The 18,052-nt window shown below is 45.5% G+C and overlaps 1 protein-coding gene across 5 annotated transcripts in view; it reads left to right on the top strand.

Annotated features, from left to right (window-relative positions):
- Nucleotides 1–17,668, top strand: part of ABCA1 (ATP binding cassette subfamily A member 1) — a 99,141-nt gene extending 81,473 nt beyond the window's left edge. For 4 of the 5 annotated variants that reach the window (XM_087742595.1, XM_087742597.1, XM_087742596.1 and 1 more), the window contains exons 28-50: nt 117–268; nt 735–859; nt 1,260–1,358; nt 2,553–2,742; nt 2,894–2,988; nt 3,397–3,429; nt 3,994–4,099; nt 4,805–4,879; nt 5,290–5,459; nt 6,383–6,560; nt 7,112–7,227; nt 7,316–7,460; nt 8,715–8,838; nt 9,466–9,595; nt 9,729–9,849; nt 10,039–10,101; nt 10,578–10,684; nt 11,115–11,256; nt 12,550–12,684; nt 13,441–13,544; nt 13,672–13,764; nt 13,946–14,189; nt 14,393–17,668. In XM_087742595.1, the coding sequence (XP_087598721.1) occupies nt 117–268; nt 735–859; nt 1,260–1,358; nt 2,553–2,742; nt 2,894–2,988; nt 3,397–3,429; nt 3,994–4,099; nt 4,805–4,879; nt 5,290–5,459; nt 6,383–6,560; nt 7,112–7,227; nt 7,316–7,460; nt 8,715–8,838; nt 9,466–9,595; nt 9,729–9,849; nt 10,039–10,101; nt 10,578–10,684; nt 11,115–11,256; nt 12,550–12,684; nt 13,441–13,544; nt 13,672–13,764; nt 13,946–14,189; nt 14,393–14,533 (2,888 nt within the window). In that variant the 3' untranslated portion in view covers nt 14,534–17,668. The remainder of the gene's footprint in view (nt 1–116; nt 269–734; nt 860–1,259; nt 1,359–2,552; nt 2,743–2,893; nt 2,989–3,396; nt 3,430–3,993; nt 4,100–4,804; nt 4,880–5,289; nt 5,460–6,382; nt 6,561–7,111; nt 7,228–7,315; nt 7,461–8,714; nt 8,839–9,465; nt 9,596–9,728; nt 9,850–10,038; nt 10,102–10,577; nt 10,685–11,114; nt 11,257–12,549; nt 12,685–13,440; nt 13,545–13,671; nt 13,765–13,945; nt 14,190–14,392) is intronic. The other variant, XM_087742598.1, reaches the window with a different exon arrangement.
- The last annotated feature ends 384 nt before the right edge of the window (nt 17,669–18,052 follow it).

The following is an 18,052-nucleotide window of genomic DNA, read 5'->3' as shown; positions in this document are numbered from 1 at the left end:
TCTTTTTTTTGATGAGTTAGAGTAGCTGCTCCAGCCGTCACCCTGTGTGTCCAGCACAGAAATGCCCAGAGAACATCTCTGTGAGCTTTTGAATGAAGGTCATTTCTTCTTGCTAGCAGAATCCAGAGAGACAGACCTTCTCAGTGGCATGGATGGGAAAGGATCCTACCAGATGAAGGGCTGGAAGCTCACCCAGCAGCAGTTCATGGCTCTGTTATGGAAGAGGCTGCTTATTGCCAAGAGAAGCCGGAAGGGCTTCTTTGCTCAGGTGAGAGCACCCACCATGTGCAGGGTCCCTCAGCAGGCACAGCTCTGGACCATGCATTGCATTCAGAGTTGAAGGTGGGCAGAAAACCTCAAGGGAATACAGATAACCAAAACTGGTCTTCACTGCATATCTGAGCAAAAGGGGGCCTGTGCAAATGAAAGGAATTGCATCATGACCAAGTGGTTACAGTATTCTTGCACAGCAAGGGTGCAGCTGAGGTTCAAATCCAAATTTGGCCTTGAGCGCAGCATTTGGAGGCTGAATCCTCTGCATCTCAAGTGAGTGCCCTGATTGAATGCCAGGATGGGTCTCGCATTGGTTTCTAGCAATGCCTTGGTGTAAATAGCAAAGACTTTCCTGGGATACTTTGAAAAAATTTTGATCCATTAAGTGACTCACATGTAGCTCCTGATGCCTCTGGGAACACTTGCTTTAAAAAGGGCTTGCTCTTTCCTTGCAATTTCAGATTGTGCTGCCAGCTGTCTTTGTGTGTATCGCTCTCATGTTCAGCCTGATCGTTCCTCCCTTTGGGAAGTATCCCAGCTTGGAATTACAGCCCTGGATGTATGATGAGCAGTACACTTTTATTAGGTATGTTTCTTGTGGCCTAGAAATGGTGCTAAATCCTACAAGTCTGTTCTTCTCTGCAAACGTGAGTTACTGAGTTCCTTACCAGGTTGTTTAAATGTATTTAGCGCAGAAGCACATTTTAGTAGAGTTCTGGTATTTTCTTTTTAGACCTTTAAATGCCAATTTTAACTACTGGCAAGGCCACATCCATTTCTGAATGGTGCTGTGACTCTAGTAATACTATGCAGAAAGACCTAGGAGGAAGTCCTAGGCCAAGCATTCTTCAAAGGGAAATCTCCACCCATATCCTTTTCCTGAGCTCTTTCACCTCTCAAGGCTCTCTCAGCCTTGCTCTGCTGCTGCTTTTAGTGTATGCCTGTTACCCCACTGACCTGATAGTGTTTCTCTGCTGTACCCATAGCAATGACGCACCAGAAGATGCAGGCACTCAGAGGCTTTTGGACGCCCTTCTCAATAAGCCTGGTTTTGGGACACGCTGTATGCAGGGACACTCCATCCCGTAAGTAGAACTCTGGGCTGGGAAGAGGAAGCCCAGCCCCGGCTTCTGGTCACCCAGTAGATTTAGCTGGCTCTAGGGAATGATAGTCATGCATGGCCAGAGCAGGATTTAAGGCAAAAGAGTTGCAAATAGATTCAATTTTTCTGCTCAGGACCTTTTAGAAAGTTACCAGCCCTCAGTGTGGTGAGGGAGTGAGGGTTGAGTGCAAGTCCTTACTGACAGAGATGGAAAAGAGACAGTAGTCTCTCCTTCAAATTACTGTTTGCTCCTGAACATGGAAAAGGACCTAGTCATGTTGCTGTATGTTGTGGACTGTAGCTATTCCCATTCACAATACTCTGTTTCTAGCTGCACTAGAAACCTAGGTTAGCAGCCCCGCAACTACCAGCAGAAAGACTGAAGAGCCAGACAGCACTGGTGGTGTTTCCTAGCTCTGCCACTGATTTGCTGTGTGGCCTTGAGCAAGTCACTGAAGATCCAAGCTGTGAGTGCAGAAGGGGAATACAGAGTTCAGGATGGTTTGTCTCTAGCCTGGAAGAACTGCAGCTCATGTTCACAGGATGATGGGCAAGGGGCCCTGTGTGCCAGCCAGTGGTGGAAGTAAGCTGCATCCTGCAAAACAGACACAGGAGCTGGGTTACTCCACCCATGGGGCACGGGGAGGAGGCTACCCGCTGATGCTGCCTTGGGGAAGAACAGTATTCTGGTCCCCCAAAGGCAGAAATTTCACCCAAGAACTGACTGTCTGTTGTGATCTTAGAATCACAGAATATCTCAAGTTGGAAGAGACCCATATGGATCATCAAGTCCAACTCCCTGCTCCTTGCCAGACTACTTAAAACTAAACCATATGGCTAAAAGTGTCATCTTGACACTCCTTGAACTCTGGACGCTGTGCGTGCTGGGACTGACTGAAATAAAGCTCTTGCATGCTGCAGAGCGAATGAGAAGAGGGGAGTGTCCGGCACTACTCAGTGTTGGCCAGCTTCAGTCTCTTTGGCGCTGGGATCTGTTAGAACCTGCAAAGCCTGGTCTGTTGCTCTGAGCTGTTTGTCTCAGTGAGGTCAGGCTCCTTTGAAAAACAGCCTGCCTCTCCTGGGGACTGTGGTGTCTGTTATTTAAATGGACTGTAAGCAAAGGCCATCATGGTTGTTTTAGAAACTTCATTTTCCTTGCCTCTTTCCTGACACACAGAAACACTCCTTGCACCATGGGGCAGAGGGAATGGACCACCGCTTCAGTCCCAGACTCAGTCCTGGACATCTTCTTGAAAGGCAACTGGAGCATGGAGAACCCTTCCCCGTCTTGCGAATGCAGCAATGAGAAGATCAAGAAGATGCTGCCTGTGTGCCCCCCTGGTGCAGGTGGGCTGCCACCGCCACAGGTAGGATGGAGATCAGTGGTGCTGCGATGAGGGATGCTCCTGGAGACCAGAGTGGCTCGGTGTGATTCTTGCGTGCAGCACTGCATGCAGTTTCACTCGGCATCTGCATTTTCTGATGGGTGTTTGTCTGTTTTCTCCCCGGTGACACCAGCGCGAGCAAGACACTGCTGACATCCTCCAGAATCTGACAGGCCGGAATGTATCAGACTACCTAGTGAAGACCTACGCACAGATCATTGGGAAAAGGTAGCTGTTGAACACACCCTCAACCTTCCCTCTCCACCAAATGCGGCTTGCTGTATGGGGGATACTGCGCAGATCACGTGAACGAGCCTGGGCGACCCAAACTCTTCAGCAGTGGGCCAGACCCACTCAGCTCCTCAGACTGTCCTGATCCACAGCTCAAGTGGCGTTTCTGCTTTATTAGTGATGCTGTGGCAGCTCTGAGGGGTGTGTCCTGAGCCTTGTAGGCAGAGTACGGGGAAAGTCTAGCAACCAACCCTAGGGATTACGCTGAAGAGGAATGGTGGGTCATATGCCAGATGTGAGAGGCTGTTGCACTCTTTTCCCTGGCCGTGTGCCTGCAGCTCTGGTAGGTCTGTCTCTCCTCTTGTTCCATGTATTATACATTGGCTTTCTTTTCTGTCTCTACAGCTTAAAGAATAAGATCTGGGTGAATGAGTTCAGGTGAGTTACTGCCTTTTCTCTAGCTTGTGCGTGTCCACCAACCCTTGAGCACTGTATTAAGCAGGATAGACCCACCCCACTTTGCAGGTTTTTTTTATATGACTCTTAACTGCTAGATGTTGAGGGAGCATGTTTAAGGATAAACTGGGACAACCCCAGAGCACATCACTGGAATGCATGCTTGCCTTATGCAGAGAGCAGTACCGGCTTGAAAAGATTTGTGGGACCAGCCAACCAGTACTCCATCCTGGGAGGTGCTATTCTTCCAAGAAAGGGAAGCAGGGAGATGTCCAGCTTTGTCTGCACTGGCAGCAGAGCATAACTGCGTTCGTTAAACAGAACAGCACACCGAGTGGTCATAAGATGGGTATTTAACCCCAGAAACAAGGAATGGGAGACATCATGGCTGAGCTGCAGTGTAGGAAGATCAAAGTCATCCCTTCATGTAAGAGTGGAGGCACTTGCCTTGGATATAGTGCAGGAAAAGGAGACATCTGGGGAGGGAGGAGGTGTGGCATTTTCTGGAGATCAGGTTTTTGCATCACTTTCTATCTGAACTTTCAGGTATGGCGGCTTTTCCTTGGGAGCCAGCAGTTCCCTCATGCTTCCTCCAAGCCATGAAGTCACTGATGCCATTAAACAGGTGAAGAAAATCTTGGAGCTAACACAGGTGAGCAGCTGTCCCCCATAAACCCAGGATGTGCTAATGTCAGAGTCCTGCTACTTGGAAGATGACTTGGAAGCCATAAAGCATGTGTATGTTAGCTGTGTCCAGTGGCTTCTCCGCATTGCCTCTGAGCTAGGGTCTCCCAGGCTGATGTCTGGGAGCAACAGAAGGCTTGGGGACAAGCTCAGCTGAGGCTTACGCAGGCCACATTGCTGGTGTGGGTTCTGCCCAACACCAGTTGCAAGCCAGTGGGGATTACAGACACCTCTGAGTGTTTTGTGACAGGACAGGGCGGGCTGTCTCAGGGAATTAACAAGTGGTTGCCATCTCTTTCAAAACCTCAGTTGAGCCCTCCTGTGCTGAGTCTGCCATGGTTCAGAAGAGAATTTGGGCCACTGCTTTCTTCTGAGACTGCCTGTGGGCTGCAATGTCTCTGAAGGTTGCCTGCAACCCTGGTTAATACTTATTGCTGGGAAGAAAGCAGGCCTAAGGCTGACCTTTCTTACTGGTGGGACTGCAGAAAAGAAAGGGAGGAGGAAAGCTGCAGTTTCTCAGCCTTCTTACAACCTCCAGCTTGGTGGATGTAGGCTGCAGAATGCAAAGAAAACTGTCAGAGCTGTGAAGTATGTAGTGTGACCCCTGATAGACTCCATGACATGAATAAAGATATTCTCAGAGGGGAAGTAACTGTCTCTTTGCTGTTTGCAGGGGAGTTCTGGAGATCGGTTTCTCAACAGCTTGTCAAGTTTCATGAAAGGCCTGGATACAAAGAACAATGTGAAGGTAAATGAACCAATCCTCATTGCTGTGCCTGCTGTTTGAAGCTCTGGTAACCTGGAGTTATTTTTAGTTGGCAAATTCCAAGCAGTTTGCCTTGGACAACTGTGCGGACCAGAGCTCTCTGTATTTGCTAGTGGAGCAATGTATTCTTGTGTGGGTTTCCCCAAAATCTGTTTCTCCCTTGGAGTCTAGGCCTAAGGCCCAGAAAGAGTTCAGTGCTGGATCAGTGCTAGCTTCCAGCAGCCTCTTGTGGTTATTGATCAAACTGTATGTTCTATCCCTGAGCAAACTAGCTGGAAGGATGTGGAAATTACATGTCCTCAATAGAGGAAGGGATGTTCTGTAGGGCTCAGGAGCCTGTTAGGCTGCTGGGGTACCTGGTGCCTTTCTGATGCTGATGTGATCTCTTGCAGGTGTGGTTCAACAACAAGGGCTGGCATGCCATTGCCTCCTTCCTGAACGTGATCAACAATGCCATCCTTCGGGCCAACCTGCAGCAGGGCAAAAACCCTAGTGCTTACGGGATCACTGCCTTCAATCACCCACTCAACCTCACCAAGCAACAGCTCTCTGAAGTGGCCCTGTAAGTCCTGACGTGAATGTGGATGGGTTTGGGCTCATCAGTTGCTGATTACTGGAAACAGGCAACATTGGAGGTGTTAGCCTCACTGGTGGATACTCAGTAGCCTGTGGCATTTAGGCTCTAATGTGCTGGCCTTATTTTCTGTGGTCTGGGCAGGTGGCAACATATCCTGACAAGCACTTGCTGTTGAACAGCACTGCAGTGCAGGCTTTCTGTGTCTCTGAGTCCCTGGAAGCTGCTGTTTCTAAGCAGCCGTGTAATCTTCAGACCTTCTGCCACTTGGGAAATTCCTCTCAGCCATATCCAGAAAGGCAGCTCTCCATTAATATGGTCATTCTTTTGTCCCAAGATGCCACCATTTGACTAGGAACCATTGATAGATCCTGTTCAGTTTTGCCCACTGTCTCAACCTGGGGGGCACACAGTAATGCACAGGGCTTGCTCCACTGAGGCACTGACTAGTCCACTACTACCACAACCAGAGTCAGGACTCATAAGCTGTCTGCAGATACATCCTTCAAATCTTGGAGCGGTGGCAGATCACAGTCAGATACCTGTGGACTTCAAAACAACACAAAAAAAGGACAAACTCCTAACAACCCCAAGAAATGCAGTAAGTGAGAAGCAAAGTCGTGGTGATAAGGAAAGCAGAAAGCAGTCTCTTGTGCTGAAGTTACGGGCCAATCTCTAGGTTGTGGTGCTGTTCTTGAGATGCCAACAGGCTGCATGTGTTCCCTTTGTTATACGGCTGGAGAAGAACTGTGCAGTTAAGACAGCCTGATGTGGTCATCCTTCACCCTGCAAAACAAGGACAGCAGAAGGAGAAACTGTTTCTGCACTGTCCTGCATGAGCTGCTTCATTTCATCTCAAAGGAGCCAGCACCAGCATACAAACACTTCGCTTTCTTCTTTTTTTTGTCCAGGATGACCACCTCCGTGGATGTCCTAGTCTCCATCTGTGTGATCTTTGCCATGTCCTTTGTTCCTGCCAGCTTTGTGGTCTTCCTTATCCAGGAACGTGTCAGCAAGGCTAAACACTTGCAGTTCATCAGTGGTGTGAAGCCTGTGATCTACTGGCTGGCCAACTTTGTCTGGGATATGGTAAGGGCTTTGTGACTGTGCTAAACTGTCCTTCATTCTGTGTTTGCAGGGTGTATGTTGCACTGAAGTGCAAAGTGCAGTTGGGGCCATTGGACGCCACATTAATTCAGTGAATTATGACTTGTCACTATGACTGCTGTGTTTGTTCTCTTGGGGCAGTGGTTTATCTCAGTGGAACAAGGAACACTGAACAGAGGATGGGGGGGCAACCATAAGCTCAGTCATCAGCATTTATTATGTCACTTTAAAATACCTGTCCCAAAATGTTTGCTTGTGTAGCCCCTTGTTCTGCTCTGTTCAAAGCAGGTTTTTTCAACCTGTAGTGTCCAGAACCTCTGAGAGTCTATTGACTACTTCTAGAAGGACCAAGAAATGTAAATTCATGTGTGCTACATAGGAGTGTCACATGTGTGAACTACAAAGAGTCTCCCATTGGAGATGGCTTTGGGAACACTGAAGAATGTTGAAAACCATTGGTTCAGAGCAGAAAGACACCTTCCATTTTTTTGTCATCTGGAAACAAATCTAAAGCCATATTTTTCACCTTCCAGTGCAACTACATTGTTCCAGCCACGCTAGTCATCATCATCTTCATCTGCTTCCAGCAGAAGTCCTATGTATCCTCCTCCAACTTGCCTGTGCTGGCTCTCCTTCTGTTTCTCTATGGGTAAGGGATTTCTCATCAGAAGAATGACTGGGAAGGCTCTTAGACTCAGAAGGTGCTTACCTGATGTTGCTGCCTTTCTTCTTGCCAGGTGGTCCATCACCCCTCTCATGTATCCAGCCTCCTTCGTGTTCAAAATTCCCAGCACAGCATATGTTGTGCTGACCAGCGTGAACCTCTTCATTGGCATCAATGGTAGTGTGGCCACCTTTGTCCTGGAGCTCTTCACCAGCAACGTATGTTTCCCCAGAAGCTCCTCACTGTCTTGTGCTGCTATGATCTAGTTCCATGTTGGTGCCATGTTGCCTTTAGCAGCCAGTTCTCCAGAAAGGCTAGCCCCTGGCCTGTACCCATTAGCTACTGCAGCGGTTTAAACACAGGTTCTGACAGAAATGGGTTAAAGCCCACTTCAGCAATGTTCACAGAATAGTTAAGGTGGGAAGGGACCTCCTGAGATTGTCTAGTCTGAGCAGGGTCAGCTAGAGCAGGTTACTCAGGGCCATCAGGTTTTGAACATTTCCAGGGATGGAGACTCCACAGTCTCTCTGGGCAACCTCTTCCAGTTGTCAGTCACCCTTAGGGTACAAAAAAAAATATTTTCTTACATTCAAACAGATTTTTCTGTATGTTCTTCATAAGGGGCAGTTTCTGTCTACTACAGGCCATTTCAAGCGATCAAGCGTTTAGTTGCCCTCAGTTTTTCTTCCTGAGGTGGATACCTCTCTAACTGTATTGGGAACTTAGGCACCTCACTTCAGTTTTTCCAAAGCCAGATGCCTACTGGGGAAGGTGCAAGTTCCTCTCATGCCTGTATGCAACACGATGTCTTAGCAGGCCCCGTTTGACCCACACTGGTGTGAAGTGTTTCTTGTGGGACAAGGTTGAGGAGATCCTGTGGGAGTTACGTGTTGATTGTACCACTGCCTGTGGGCATGAGGAGGCAGTCCTTGATGATGGTCCCTTTTGTTACAAGGCCTGGTTTAGCTCAGTAAAAATATGTACGTGCATGAAGATAAGGGCCTGGCAGAACAGAAACCTCCCCTCAGGCTGCTTTCAGTCCAACCTGTGGGCTAAGCCAACTGGAGGACAACAAAGGAAAAGGATTAGAGCCTCTAATATGGGATAGAGAGATGCTACCCACAGCCTCTGAGATAGCCAGTCTGTGCAAGCACAACTTTCCTGTCTCATCAACCTGTAGCCTTTCTGTATGTTATCGTTTGCAGACACCGCCTTTTAGACTGTGAGCATTTGGAGGAATCTTTCCTTCAGTGCAGTTTGCTTGTATTAATAGCATCTTGAGCAATGCAACAACACTGACTGTCTGGAGAAGCCATGGCACTGGATATTGGGAGAGCATTTCTAATCCTTGAGTTTTTGTGGGGCTGTAGTGTTGGGGGAAGGAGGGGTCAATCACAACATAGGTCACACTTGGTAGGTGGTAGCTGCTTTCTGCTCAGATGGCTCACTGACACTTGATTTTGTCTTAATAGAAGCTGAACAACATCAATGACATCCTGAAGTCTGTCTTCCTCATCTTCCCCCACTTCTGCCTGGGGCGGGGACTCATTGACATGGTGAAAAACCAGGCGATGGCTGATGCTCTGGAGAGGTTTGGTAAGTGAAATTGTCTATCACAGGGACAGTGGCCTGAACTGAACAGGGAAAGCTCAGGTCTGCTCTGGATGAGCACCTTTTCCTCCTCTAACTTTTCAGGAACTGGAAGTGCATGATTTGCAGCACATATCTGATCAAAGCTGGCAAGTCTCCACAGCTGTCCTCTTTTGGGTTGTTACAAGGACTGAAGGGGGCCTGGCAGATAGATCCCCAGAGTTTTGAGTTATTAGGGGCATTAAATAAAAATGCATAAAGCCAACTGTATGGAGAGGATCATTAGGCCAAGTGTAAGGAGTGGCTGAGATTCTGGAAAGCTGGGTATTTTTTTTCTGGGATGCAGATGCCAGGTCTGAGTCACAGTCTTTCTGTGCTTCACTAACCTTTCGGGAAGGTGGGCCAGCTCTTCTTTGGCAGACTGAATTTTCTGGGCCCAAGTCCCAACTTTACTACAGTAAGAAATGTGCATGCAGCCACAACTGGCCCCTTGTGTGGTCTATCTCTTCCTTCCTCCCACTGGCTGCTCTCCAGTTGCCCCGATGCCCAGCTTGGTGAGCTCTGCAGGAAGAAGGGCTAGCCCGCTCCCATTGCTCTGGAAAGGTGACTATGCTCTTAATCTCATTTTGGCAGGAGAAAATCGTTTCGTGTCCCCTCTGTCGTGGGACCTGGTTGGAAGGAACCTCTTTGCTATGGCAGTAGAGGGCGTTGTCTTCTTCCTCATCACAGTGCTCATCCAGTACAGGTTCTTCATCAAACCTAGGTAGGTTGTGTGCTCCACTTCACTGCTGCAGGCAGGTGAAGTTTTCATTGGTGTCCCCTATTAAGTGGGGAGAACGTTAATTATGGAGGCCCTGTCATCTTCTGCTAAGGCTTTATCACATTGCTCTCTCCAGGCCTGTCTACGCCAAGCTGCCTCCCGTGAATGATGAAGATGAGGATGTATCCAGAGAGAGACAGAGGATAATTAGTGGAGGAGGACAGAGTGACATCTTGGAAATCAGGGAGCTGACCAAGGTGACAGAAAAGTTCTGCATTCCTAATACTTATTGGTGCAATGCCACGTAGTTCACCAGAAGCCTCATTCAGAGGAATTTAATGGGCTCAAAACTGGAGTGTGTTCGGAGTGTTGAATATGTATAATTATAGTTCTAATTATAATTCTCTTTGACATTGTCCTTCTCATTCTTTTTCTTTTGGTTTCAGATTTACAGAATGAAGCGGAAGCCAGCGGTTGATAGGATCTGTGTTGGAATCCCCCCTGGAGAAGTAAGCTTATCTGTCAAATTCATTGCTTTGCTATTACTGCAGTATTTAAGAGCAACAGACAGCAAAGGGTAGGGTAAGATCAGAAACAGATGGTGTTCAAATTACGTCAAAGGAAATTGCCTGGAAGTTGAAGCAGTTTCTGATTCTGCCTCTCTCCACCTTTGAAGAAGATACTGAACTCTCAGTGTCTGGGACCAGAGGCCAAACTGTGGTACCCTCCAAGGTTTGGCACAGATACACTGTGGTGGCACTGCACCAAGGTGACACCACAGTTCATTCATTTTCCCAGCCTAAAGATTTGCACTTACAATGAAAGTCCAGAAGTTTTGGGTTTTTTTCCTGAAAATGCACTGAAGACTCCCTCCAGCTGTCCTGAGGGTCAAATTTGCTCCCTCCCACCTTGTCAGTGCTGGAAATGATGCAGGTGAATCCTGTTCTCAGACACACTGTGCTCATCTGCTCTTTTGTATCCCCAGTGCTTTGGACTCCTGGGAGTAAATGGTGCTGGCAAGTCATCCACTTTTAAGATGCTAACTGGTGATACAGATGTGACAGGAGGAGAAGCTTTCCTCAAAGGAAACAGGTGAAAGACCATGCATCTTTCCTCTGCTTTGTGTCAAAGCAGGTCCTTTGCTGCTCTCTCCTCCAGCTTTCACAGCCTTTGTTCCACTTCCAGCAAGTCTAAACTCTGCCCCATTTTTCCCTTTTTCAACTCCTGGCATCTGTTTCAGCCCTTTGCTGAGTCTGGTAAAGTACTTCAGCAGCTTAGGAAAATTGATTTAGTCTGGTAGTCGCTTCTGAATACCTGCCCTCTCATTTTTAAATGTCATATTTAAAAAAAAAAGGGGAGGATCGGGAGAGAGAAAAAAAAATTTGGCCAAGACGGACTTCTGGGATCCTGTATGTTTGTTAGTTCAGTGATTCCAAAACCACTGTTTCACTTTCCTCCTTTTAACAACTAAAATAGCAGCGTGTAATTGTGAAATCCTGACAAAGGGTTTTTTCTTTTACAGTATCTTGTCCAACATCCAAGAAGTCCATCAGAACATGGGCTACTGCCCACAGTTTGATGCTGTTAATGAACTGCTGACAGGGCGAGAGCACTTGGAGTTCTTCGCGCTCCTGAGAGGTGTTCCAGAGAAAGAAGTCTGCAAGGTAAACAAAACACCATAGGACCCACCCCAGTGACCAACTGTTTCTGCTTGCATGCACCGTCCCTGCAATACATGCAATGCCATGATGTGAAACTGCTGAAGATACTGTATGGTGAAATCTGCCCCCTTTTTCTTCCAGGGCAAACCAAAGGTGCTGTGGTTTTTCAGTGCTGCCTAGAAAGGTGTACTAAATGGAAGGGCAGATAGTTTGGGTCCTGCATTCTCATAGTGGATGCACTTCTGCACTGAATGACTTCTTTCCTTTAAGAGTTTAAGGGCTGTGGAGCTGCAGGTCATGCGGAACCTCACCTGCTGTCAAGAGTTAATTCTTCAAAGCCCCAGGGAGCAAGCACTCTACAGCTTAACAGAAGCCTCATGCTGGCTGTTACATCTTTCCAATTGATCACACTGCATCATTAAAGTGCTGCTATTTCAGCATTCAGACATAGGGATACACTAACAGTCTTTGGGCAATTAATGACAGCTGCCCAGTACCATACAGCACCCTTCTCAGTGCTGTTTCCTTGAGTTAACAGCAGTTTTCACTATATGTGTCCTGGGTGCTGCAGAACAGGAACTGCTGTAGGTAGGAAGATGATGTCTGTACCCATTGCTTTGGATAGGGCCAGATCTGGTGCCTGGGGTATGTCCAGGTAGGTTGAATCCCTCTTTGAGAGTAGTGACAATGGGTGAAAACTGCAAGCTCCTTCAAAAATTGCTGGCGAGTTCCTCTGTGTCATGTTCCCACCAGCCCCATATAAAAGGGGACCCAGTTTTGGGTATGATCCGAGTGGCAGCTGAATCTCTTCCCCCCCAGTGTTTTTTAGTCCTCAGGGCAACAATGCCTGCCTGTTGGCACCAGCAGTAATACTCCTGAATAACAAACCAGATCCTCCCCATCTGTCTGAAGGGCTAAGATGCACCCAGGTGGGATTGCTGTGTGTCAGTAGTGACCGTGTCCCTGCTGCAAGCCTACAGCAACTGGAAAGCTAGCTAAAGCTGGTGCTGCGAAGAGCACTACACCGGTGGTTAACATGGCTCAGCTGATGTTGAACTCATGCTCACTGGCCAATAAGCTGCAGCCATTTGATTTTCTGGCCTCCCAGGGGCAGGATTGCATATATCCTGATCTAGAGGTGAACCGGGTGTTTCAAAACCCACATCCATGCCAGATTAGATCCTCAGAGGAGTGGCCCTTCTCAAAACATTTTTAAAGCCAAAACTTATAAGGAAAATCTCATTGTGTAGATGTTCCTGTGCTTTAGTCAAGATGGTGTTGTGCTCTCTCTTGCAGGTTGGCGAGTGGGCAATTCGGAAACTGGGCCTTGTGAAATACGGAGAAAAATATGCTGGGAATTACAGTGGAGGGAACAGGCGCAAGCTCTCCACAGCCATTGCCCTCATTGGAGGGCCACCTGTGGTGTTCCTGGTGAGTCTGCAACCTTTGCTCATTAATGTTTTCCTTGGAAAACAGACAAATCAGGTTCAAACAAAGACTAGGTATTTCATGGCCAACTAGTGTTTAAATACATCATTAGTCACTTAAATGTGAGCAAAGAGCACACAGAAATAAAGATTCCCTATTTAAAGGTAGGTCCAAGCTATAATGTGCCTCCAGGCTTCTATTTCTGAAAAGCCACTGCGGAAGTGGGGGTTTTGAACATGACGCCAAGCTGCCAGCTGTGTAGCAGCTTCACCACCTTGGTACTGCTGCAAAGATTTCCATACCTACAAAAAAATAACAGCCTTCCTGCTGGACACAAGCAAATGTTGCTGTGCAGGAGAATCAGTCCTGTGCTTTTAATAATTCAATGAAAATTGAAAGTAAATATTTTAGGATTCTTTACATTAAAATTGAGGACAAACCTTAGGATTATTAAGTTTATAGTGCAGGAGAAAGTCTAGTGTTTTATTTAAACAAGCTAATTGACTTTAACTTCTTTTAGAACTGGATATTTCAACATGTTATAGTTGCAGAATAAGCAGTACTTCTCAGTTCTGAAAAAGATGTTTGCTAATTTAAAATTTGGAGCATAAATTATTTTCTCATTTTGGAAGATGAGTCAACCTTGCTTATTTTCAATTTTTCCAGTACACCTAATCAGAATGGACAGGTCATTTCAGAGATGAGGTATTTGTCAGTAGAATGTAACAGCATAACCTGTTCCTTGTATATATTTTGCAGGATGAGCCAACAACTGGGATGGATCCCAAAGCACGTCGTTTCTTGTGGAACTGTGCTCTGAGTGTAATCAAAGAGGGGAGATCAGTGGTGCTCACATCTCACAGGCAAGTAGCAGCCCAATTGTATCATACCCTGGCTTTTGCATCTACCAGGACTGGATGCTAAACTTTCCTTGGCTGCTCAGCCCTTCACTGCTGCTTGCAGTGCTAATGAAGTTACTTCTGCCTACAGCATGGAAGAATGTGAAGCCCTGTGCACTCGAATGGCAATAATGGTCAATGGGCGATTCAGGTGTCTGGGCAGCGTCCAGCATCTAAAGAACAGGTAGGTATTTTCTTTTCACTAACAGCACAGAGTTGTCTGCATTTTTAGGGAGATGCAGTCAGACTTAGTTCCTCATACAGCATTCCCATTGCTGTTCTGGCTATGGAAAATGCGCTTGGATTTTAAGCTGCACTTCTGTTTCAAAGGCACTTAACTCCTGTGCTGGCCCTCTTGTTTATAGGTTTGGAGATGGTTACACGATAGTGGTAAGAATTGCAGGGGCAAACCCAGACCTGAAGCCTGTTGAGGAGTTCTTTGGGCATGCCTTCCCTGGAAGTGTCCTGAAGGAAAAGCATCGGAATATGCTGCAGTACCAGCTTCCCTCTTCACCATCCTCCCTGGCCAGAATATTCAGTATTCTCTCCCAGAACAAAAAGAGACTCCACATAGAAGACTACTCCGTATCTCAGACCACACTTGACCAAGTAAGTTTTTAGTAGCCTGTCTACCAAAAGCTTCTTCATGCAGAGGTAGGAATCAATCCACCATTTACTGGACCTATCTTTTAAGGGCATTTCAGCAAAGCAGAGTACTGAATCCCAGGACTAGTTCAGGAAGCCCAGTGTGTAAAATGCCCTGAATTAATGAAGATCCAGGGTGATGTGTGACATGGCCTTTTTTCTTGCAGGTATTTGTAAATTTTGCTAAGGACCAAAGCGACGACGACCACACTAAGGACCTGTCATTGCACAAAAACCAGACTGTGGTAGACATTGCAATCCTTAATTCCTTCCTGCAAGATGAGAAGGTAAAAGAAAGTTGTGTGTGAGCCAATTTCAGCAAAGAAATTATTAGCAGAATGCGAACTTCCTTTTCCTGGGATAGGATACTCCCAAAGAAGAAGCTAGCGGAAGAGAAACTGGACACTCTACTGATAACCATTCAATGCAATGCAATTCAATGCAATGAAAACAAAATTCCTTTACAGGGGCAGTGCCTCGTGGAGTCGTCTTGTACTGTTCTCAAGTGAAAGACTTGAACTTAGCTCATTACAGTATAACTCTGAAGCTGTGGTAAAGCACCCACTAGATGCTGTGGGCTTTCAACCATACTGTATCTTGTCCCATACAGTATGTTTTTACTAGGGTTGCAAAAATAGTTCATTGAGGAATCATGGCCAGTGGTTATTTATAGATATTTTAGACATGCATGTTTTAGTCTTTGAAACAATCATGTCAGGAGTGGGAACTTCCTGGTGCTACATCCATTGCTGGCAATGAATGCACCAAGACAGTCAGTGGCAAGAAGAGTCAACACCAGTGTTGTAGCCTTAGGTTGTGAAAACTTACCTGACCAGCTGTTTTTCCTAGACTGGTGTAGGTCAGTTGGTGACAAATCGGGGGCCACAAAGCAGTACTGTGCAGAGGGGATGGCAAGAGACAGGCCATCATATTCATACATCTCCATCAGTAAGTAGTGATATGCAGAACTGTGAACCCTGCAAATGCACAGGATTGTCCCACCAGCATCACAACCAATAACCTCCTCTGACTAGGTTTTTGTGTAGTTAAGTACTCTCCTGCTCCTTTGAGGTACTGCAGCAGCTGCATGAACACCTAGTAGGAGGAAGTGGGTGAGAAGCAGACCTAGGGTTTGGACCACAGCAGCAAACTCAGTAGTTGTACAAGCTGCTAATGCCAAGAGCAAATTCTAAATCATGAGATGTCACTCAGATATGTAATATCTGCTCTTTAACCCCTGCTTTGCACCAGAAAGGTACCCATCATCTGAAGTTACTGCTTAGCACCAGCATGTTGCCATTTCTGGCTTTGCCAGAGAAAACTAGAAATGAGATGTAGATTTTTTTTTTAACAGTATTATTTATGACTTTAAATAAGTAGGTAGCATAATTAGGGATTGAAAGTGTTTTCAGTTGATCTTTGTAGCCATGCTATTTCTTTACATTATGCCTGCAATGCTATGCTCTCATTCTATTCATTCAGCGATAGCTACGTTCATGATCTGACCAAGTTCCAGACTCTAGCAATCAGTCGCTGTCTGCAATTACTACAAGTTGTTCACCTAAAATTTTCCCGTTTGGAAACTGGTATAACATTAGATTAATGTGTAAGTTTCTGCTTCTGTTGTGCAGTGTAGTTTCAGTCATTATGTGATCCCTAACTGGAGAATATGCCCTTATTACACATGTGACAAACTGCTTCAGTAAAAAATCCGCTTCAAGAACAAGATAGTTCAAAATAGTAGTGCTACAGTTACATCAGTCAATAATTTTTAAAGTTTTACAAAGCCAGAATAATATTAGAGGGGATACTATAAGATGAGAACAACCAATTCTTACTCACATTGTACAACAGTCATGGGAGAGTACGCTTTCATTAATACACTGACGGGCCCCTCTGTCTTGCTTTTACGTTCAGGAATAGGTTCAGTAATGTGGTTTCAACCCAAGTGCAGTTTCTGGGCTATTCCTGTCTGTCATGCCTACGCCTTAAATACCCGTACAGGTTCTGAACTAGTTCTTGATGCTACTCTGCCATGAATCAGTCATGGACCATTTTCCTCTGTGAATGCCCATAGCAGCCCAGCAAACAGTGAAGAGGCTGGCATGAGCCTGAAGAAGGTTGATTACATATTTCCAGGTATACTTGGTAACACTGACCAATTCAGCATTTTTAATACACAAACGGTTAAATATTTAGCACAAGTTACCAGTCCCTGCTGTGTCCTGCCTTGGGATAAAGTAAGAGCTTACTACATGCTCTGCTGAAGTGCCTTTTTCGTACTATTTTTTTTTTTTAATCTGTGTAATACATTGCGAAGGGGATTGAGAAAGGAGTGTAAAGGGGATTGGTATACCTCACTTAAAACATGCTTTGTTATTACCTTTATGGCATCATTACCCTATGGGGATGAGTTACAGGGTGATGAACACACCAGACTTCCAGGTGCAGAAAAATTACTAAACAGCTGAGCTACAGCCATGACTTCTCTATAACAGGCTGCAGGTATGTTACGGTATTGTTGAAACAACTAGCATGTATTGAAGGCTTACCACTGCTAAAAATCACTATTACAAATCAGCATTAAGTCAGCAAAGTGAAGGGCTTAAGTTTTGCACTGCACCAAACTAGTGCATGCAGAACTAGAACGAGTTCTAGGAGGATTCAGATTTGGTCCCGAAAGGGCTGTGATTTGCTTTGTAACTGCTTGTGTAAACTATTAGCTTAGCAGGAAACAACAGTCACATCATAATCCTCTTTCCTTAGCCCACCAAAAAGAGAGTCTTGATTCCTATTGCCCTGTGACTGTCATGCTCATAGTCTGCTATCTGTGACAAAATGTTACAGTAAACATGGATATTAACCAAACTATTTCACAGCTCTGATCTGTCTTGTTTTGTACTGAACAGACAGCATAATGCAACTCTCACATGAAGATCTGTTATGGAATAAGTTCAGACAGCCACTAATTTACTTTTTTAAGCATGTGTTGGGGAAAAATCACTCAAGTCAGTATGTGAACCACTCTTGATAATGAAACTGCACTGAGGTGTTAACTTATTTTAAACTTTATTACTATTGACATGTTGCATCCCTCTTTGTAGTACATTTGTATCTCAGTAAGGAGTTGTTGTATTTTCCCCATGGTTAAACCACCACTTTGTGCTTATCCTTTCCTCCTGAATTATAGTTGGTCCTTCATTCCAAGCACTTTATGCTATCTGTAATGGGATCTATTTTTGCACTGGAATATCTGTTAACTTTGCAAAAATCTAGAGAGATTTCACAACTGAAATTTCTAAGTTAAATCCTTAAATGGACATTTTCATTAAAAGCAAAAAAAAAAGTATATATATTTGTATTTGCTAATAACTGTTATGTGAAGTATTAAAAGGCACTCTAATTGCCTGTGTTAAGTAAAAAATAAAGCTGTTATGGCACCATTGGTCTTCAAAGTGTCATTTTTGCATATGTTCTTCTGAGGAGTGCTGTTAGCAGCTCGTTTGCCTGGTTTTGTTTTGTTGTGAACTTTGATGCATAATGTACACGCGAGTGCCAGTATCTCTACAAATTAGCACAGGGCACATTATTTTCAGGTAAGTGAGGTGGTGCAAGATTTGAAACGCAAGAGCTACTTTAAGCTTCTAAAGTTAGTAAATAAAAAGGTCTCCAGCAAATCCTGGAAAAAGTGATGGGTGTAACTGTCAAATCCAGCTGCAGAGCATAAAAAAGTTATCTGGATGTTTAAATCCCAAGTCAGGTATCTGCCTCCAAATATTTCCATTACAGAGATGCAGAAAGTTGCAACTATTGATAATTGTTCCTCC

The sequence above is a fragment of the Nipponia nippon genome, unplaced genomic scaffold, assembly GCF_047370975.1.
Source record: "Nipponia nippon isolate SJK-2023a ecotype South Korea unplaced genomic scaffold, ASM4737097v1 scaffold_8, whole genome shotgun sequence".
Lineage (NCBI taxonomy): Eukaryota > Metazoa > Chordata > Aves > Pelecaniformes > Threskiornithidae > Nipponia > Nipponia nippon.
This window is presented reverse-complemented; position numbering and strand designations above follow the sequence as displayed.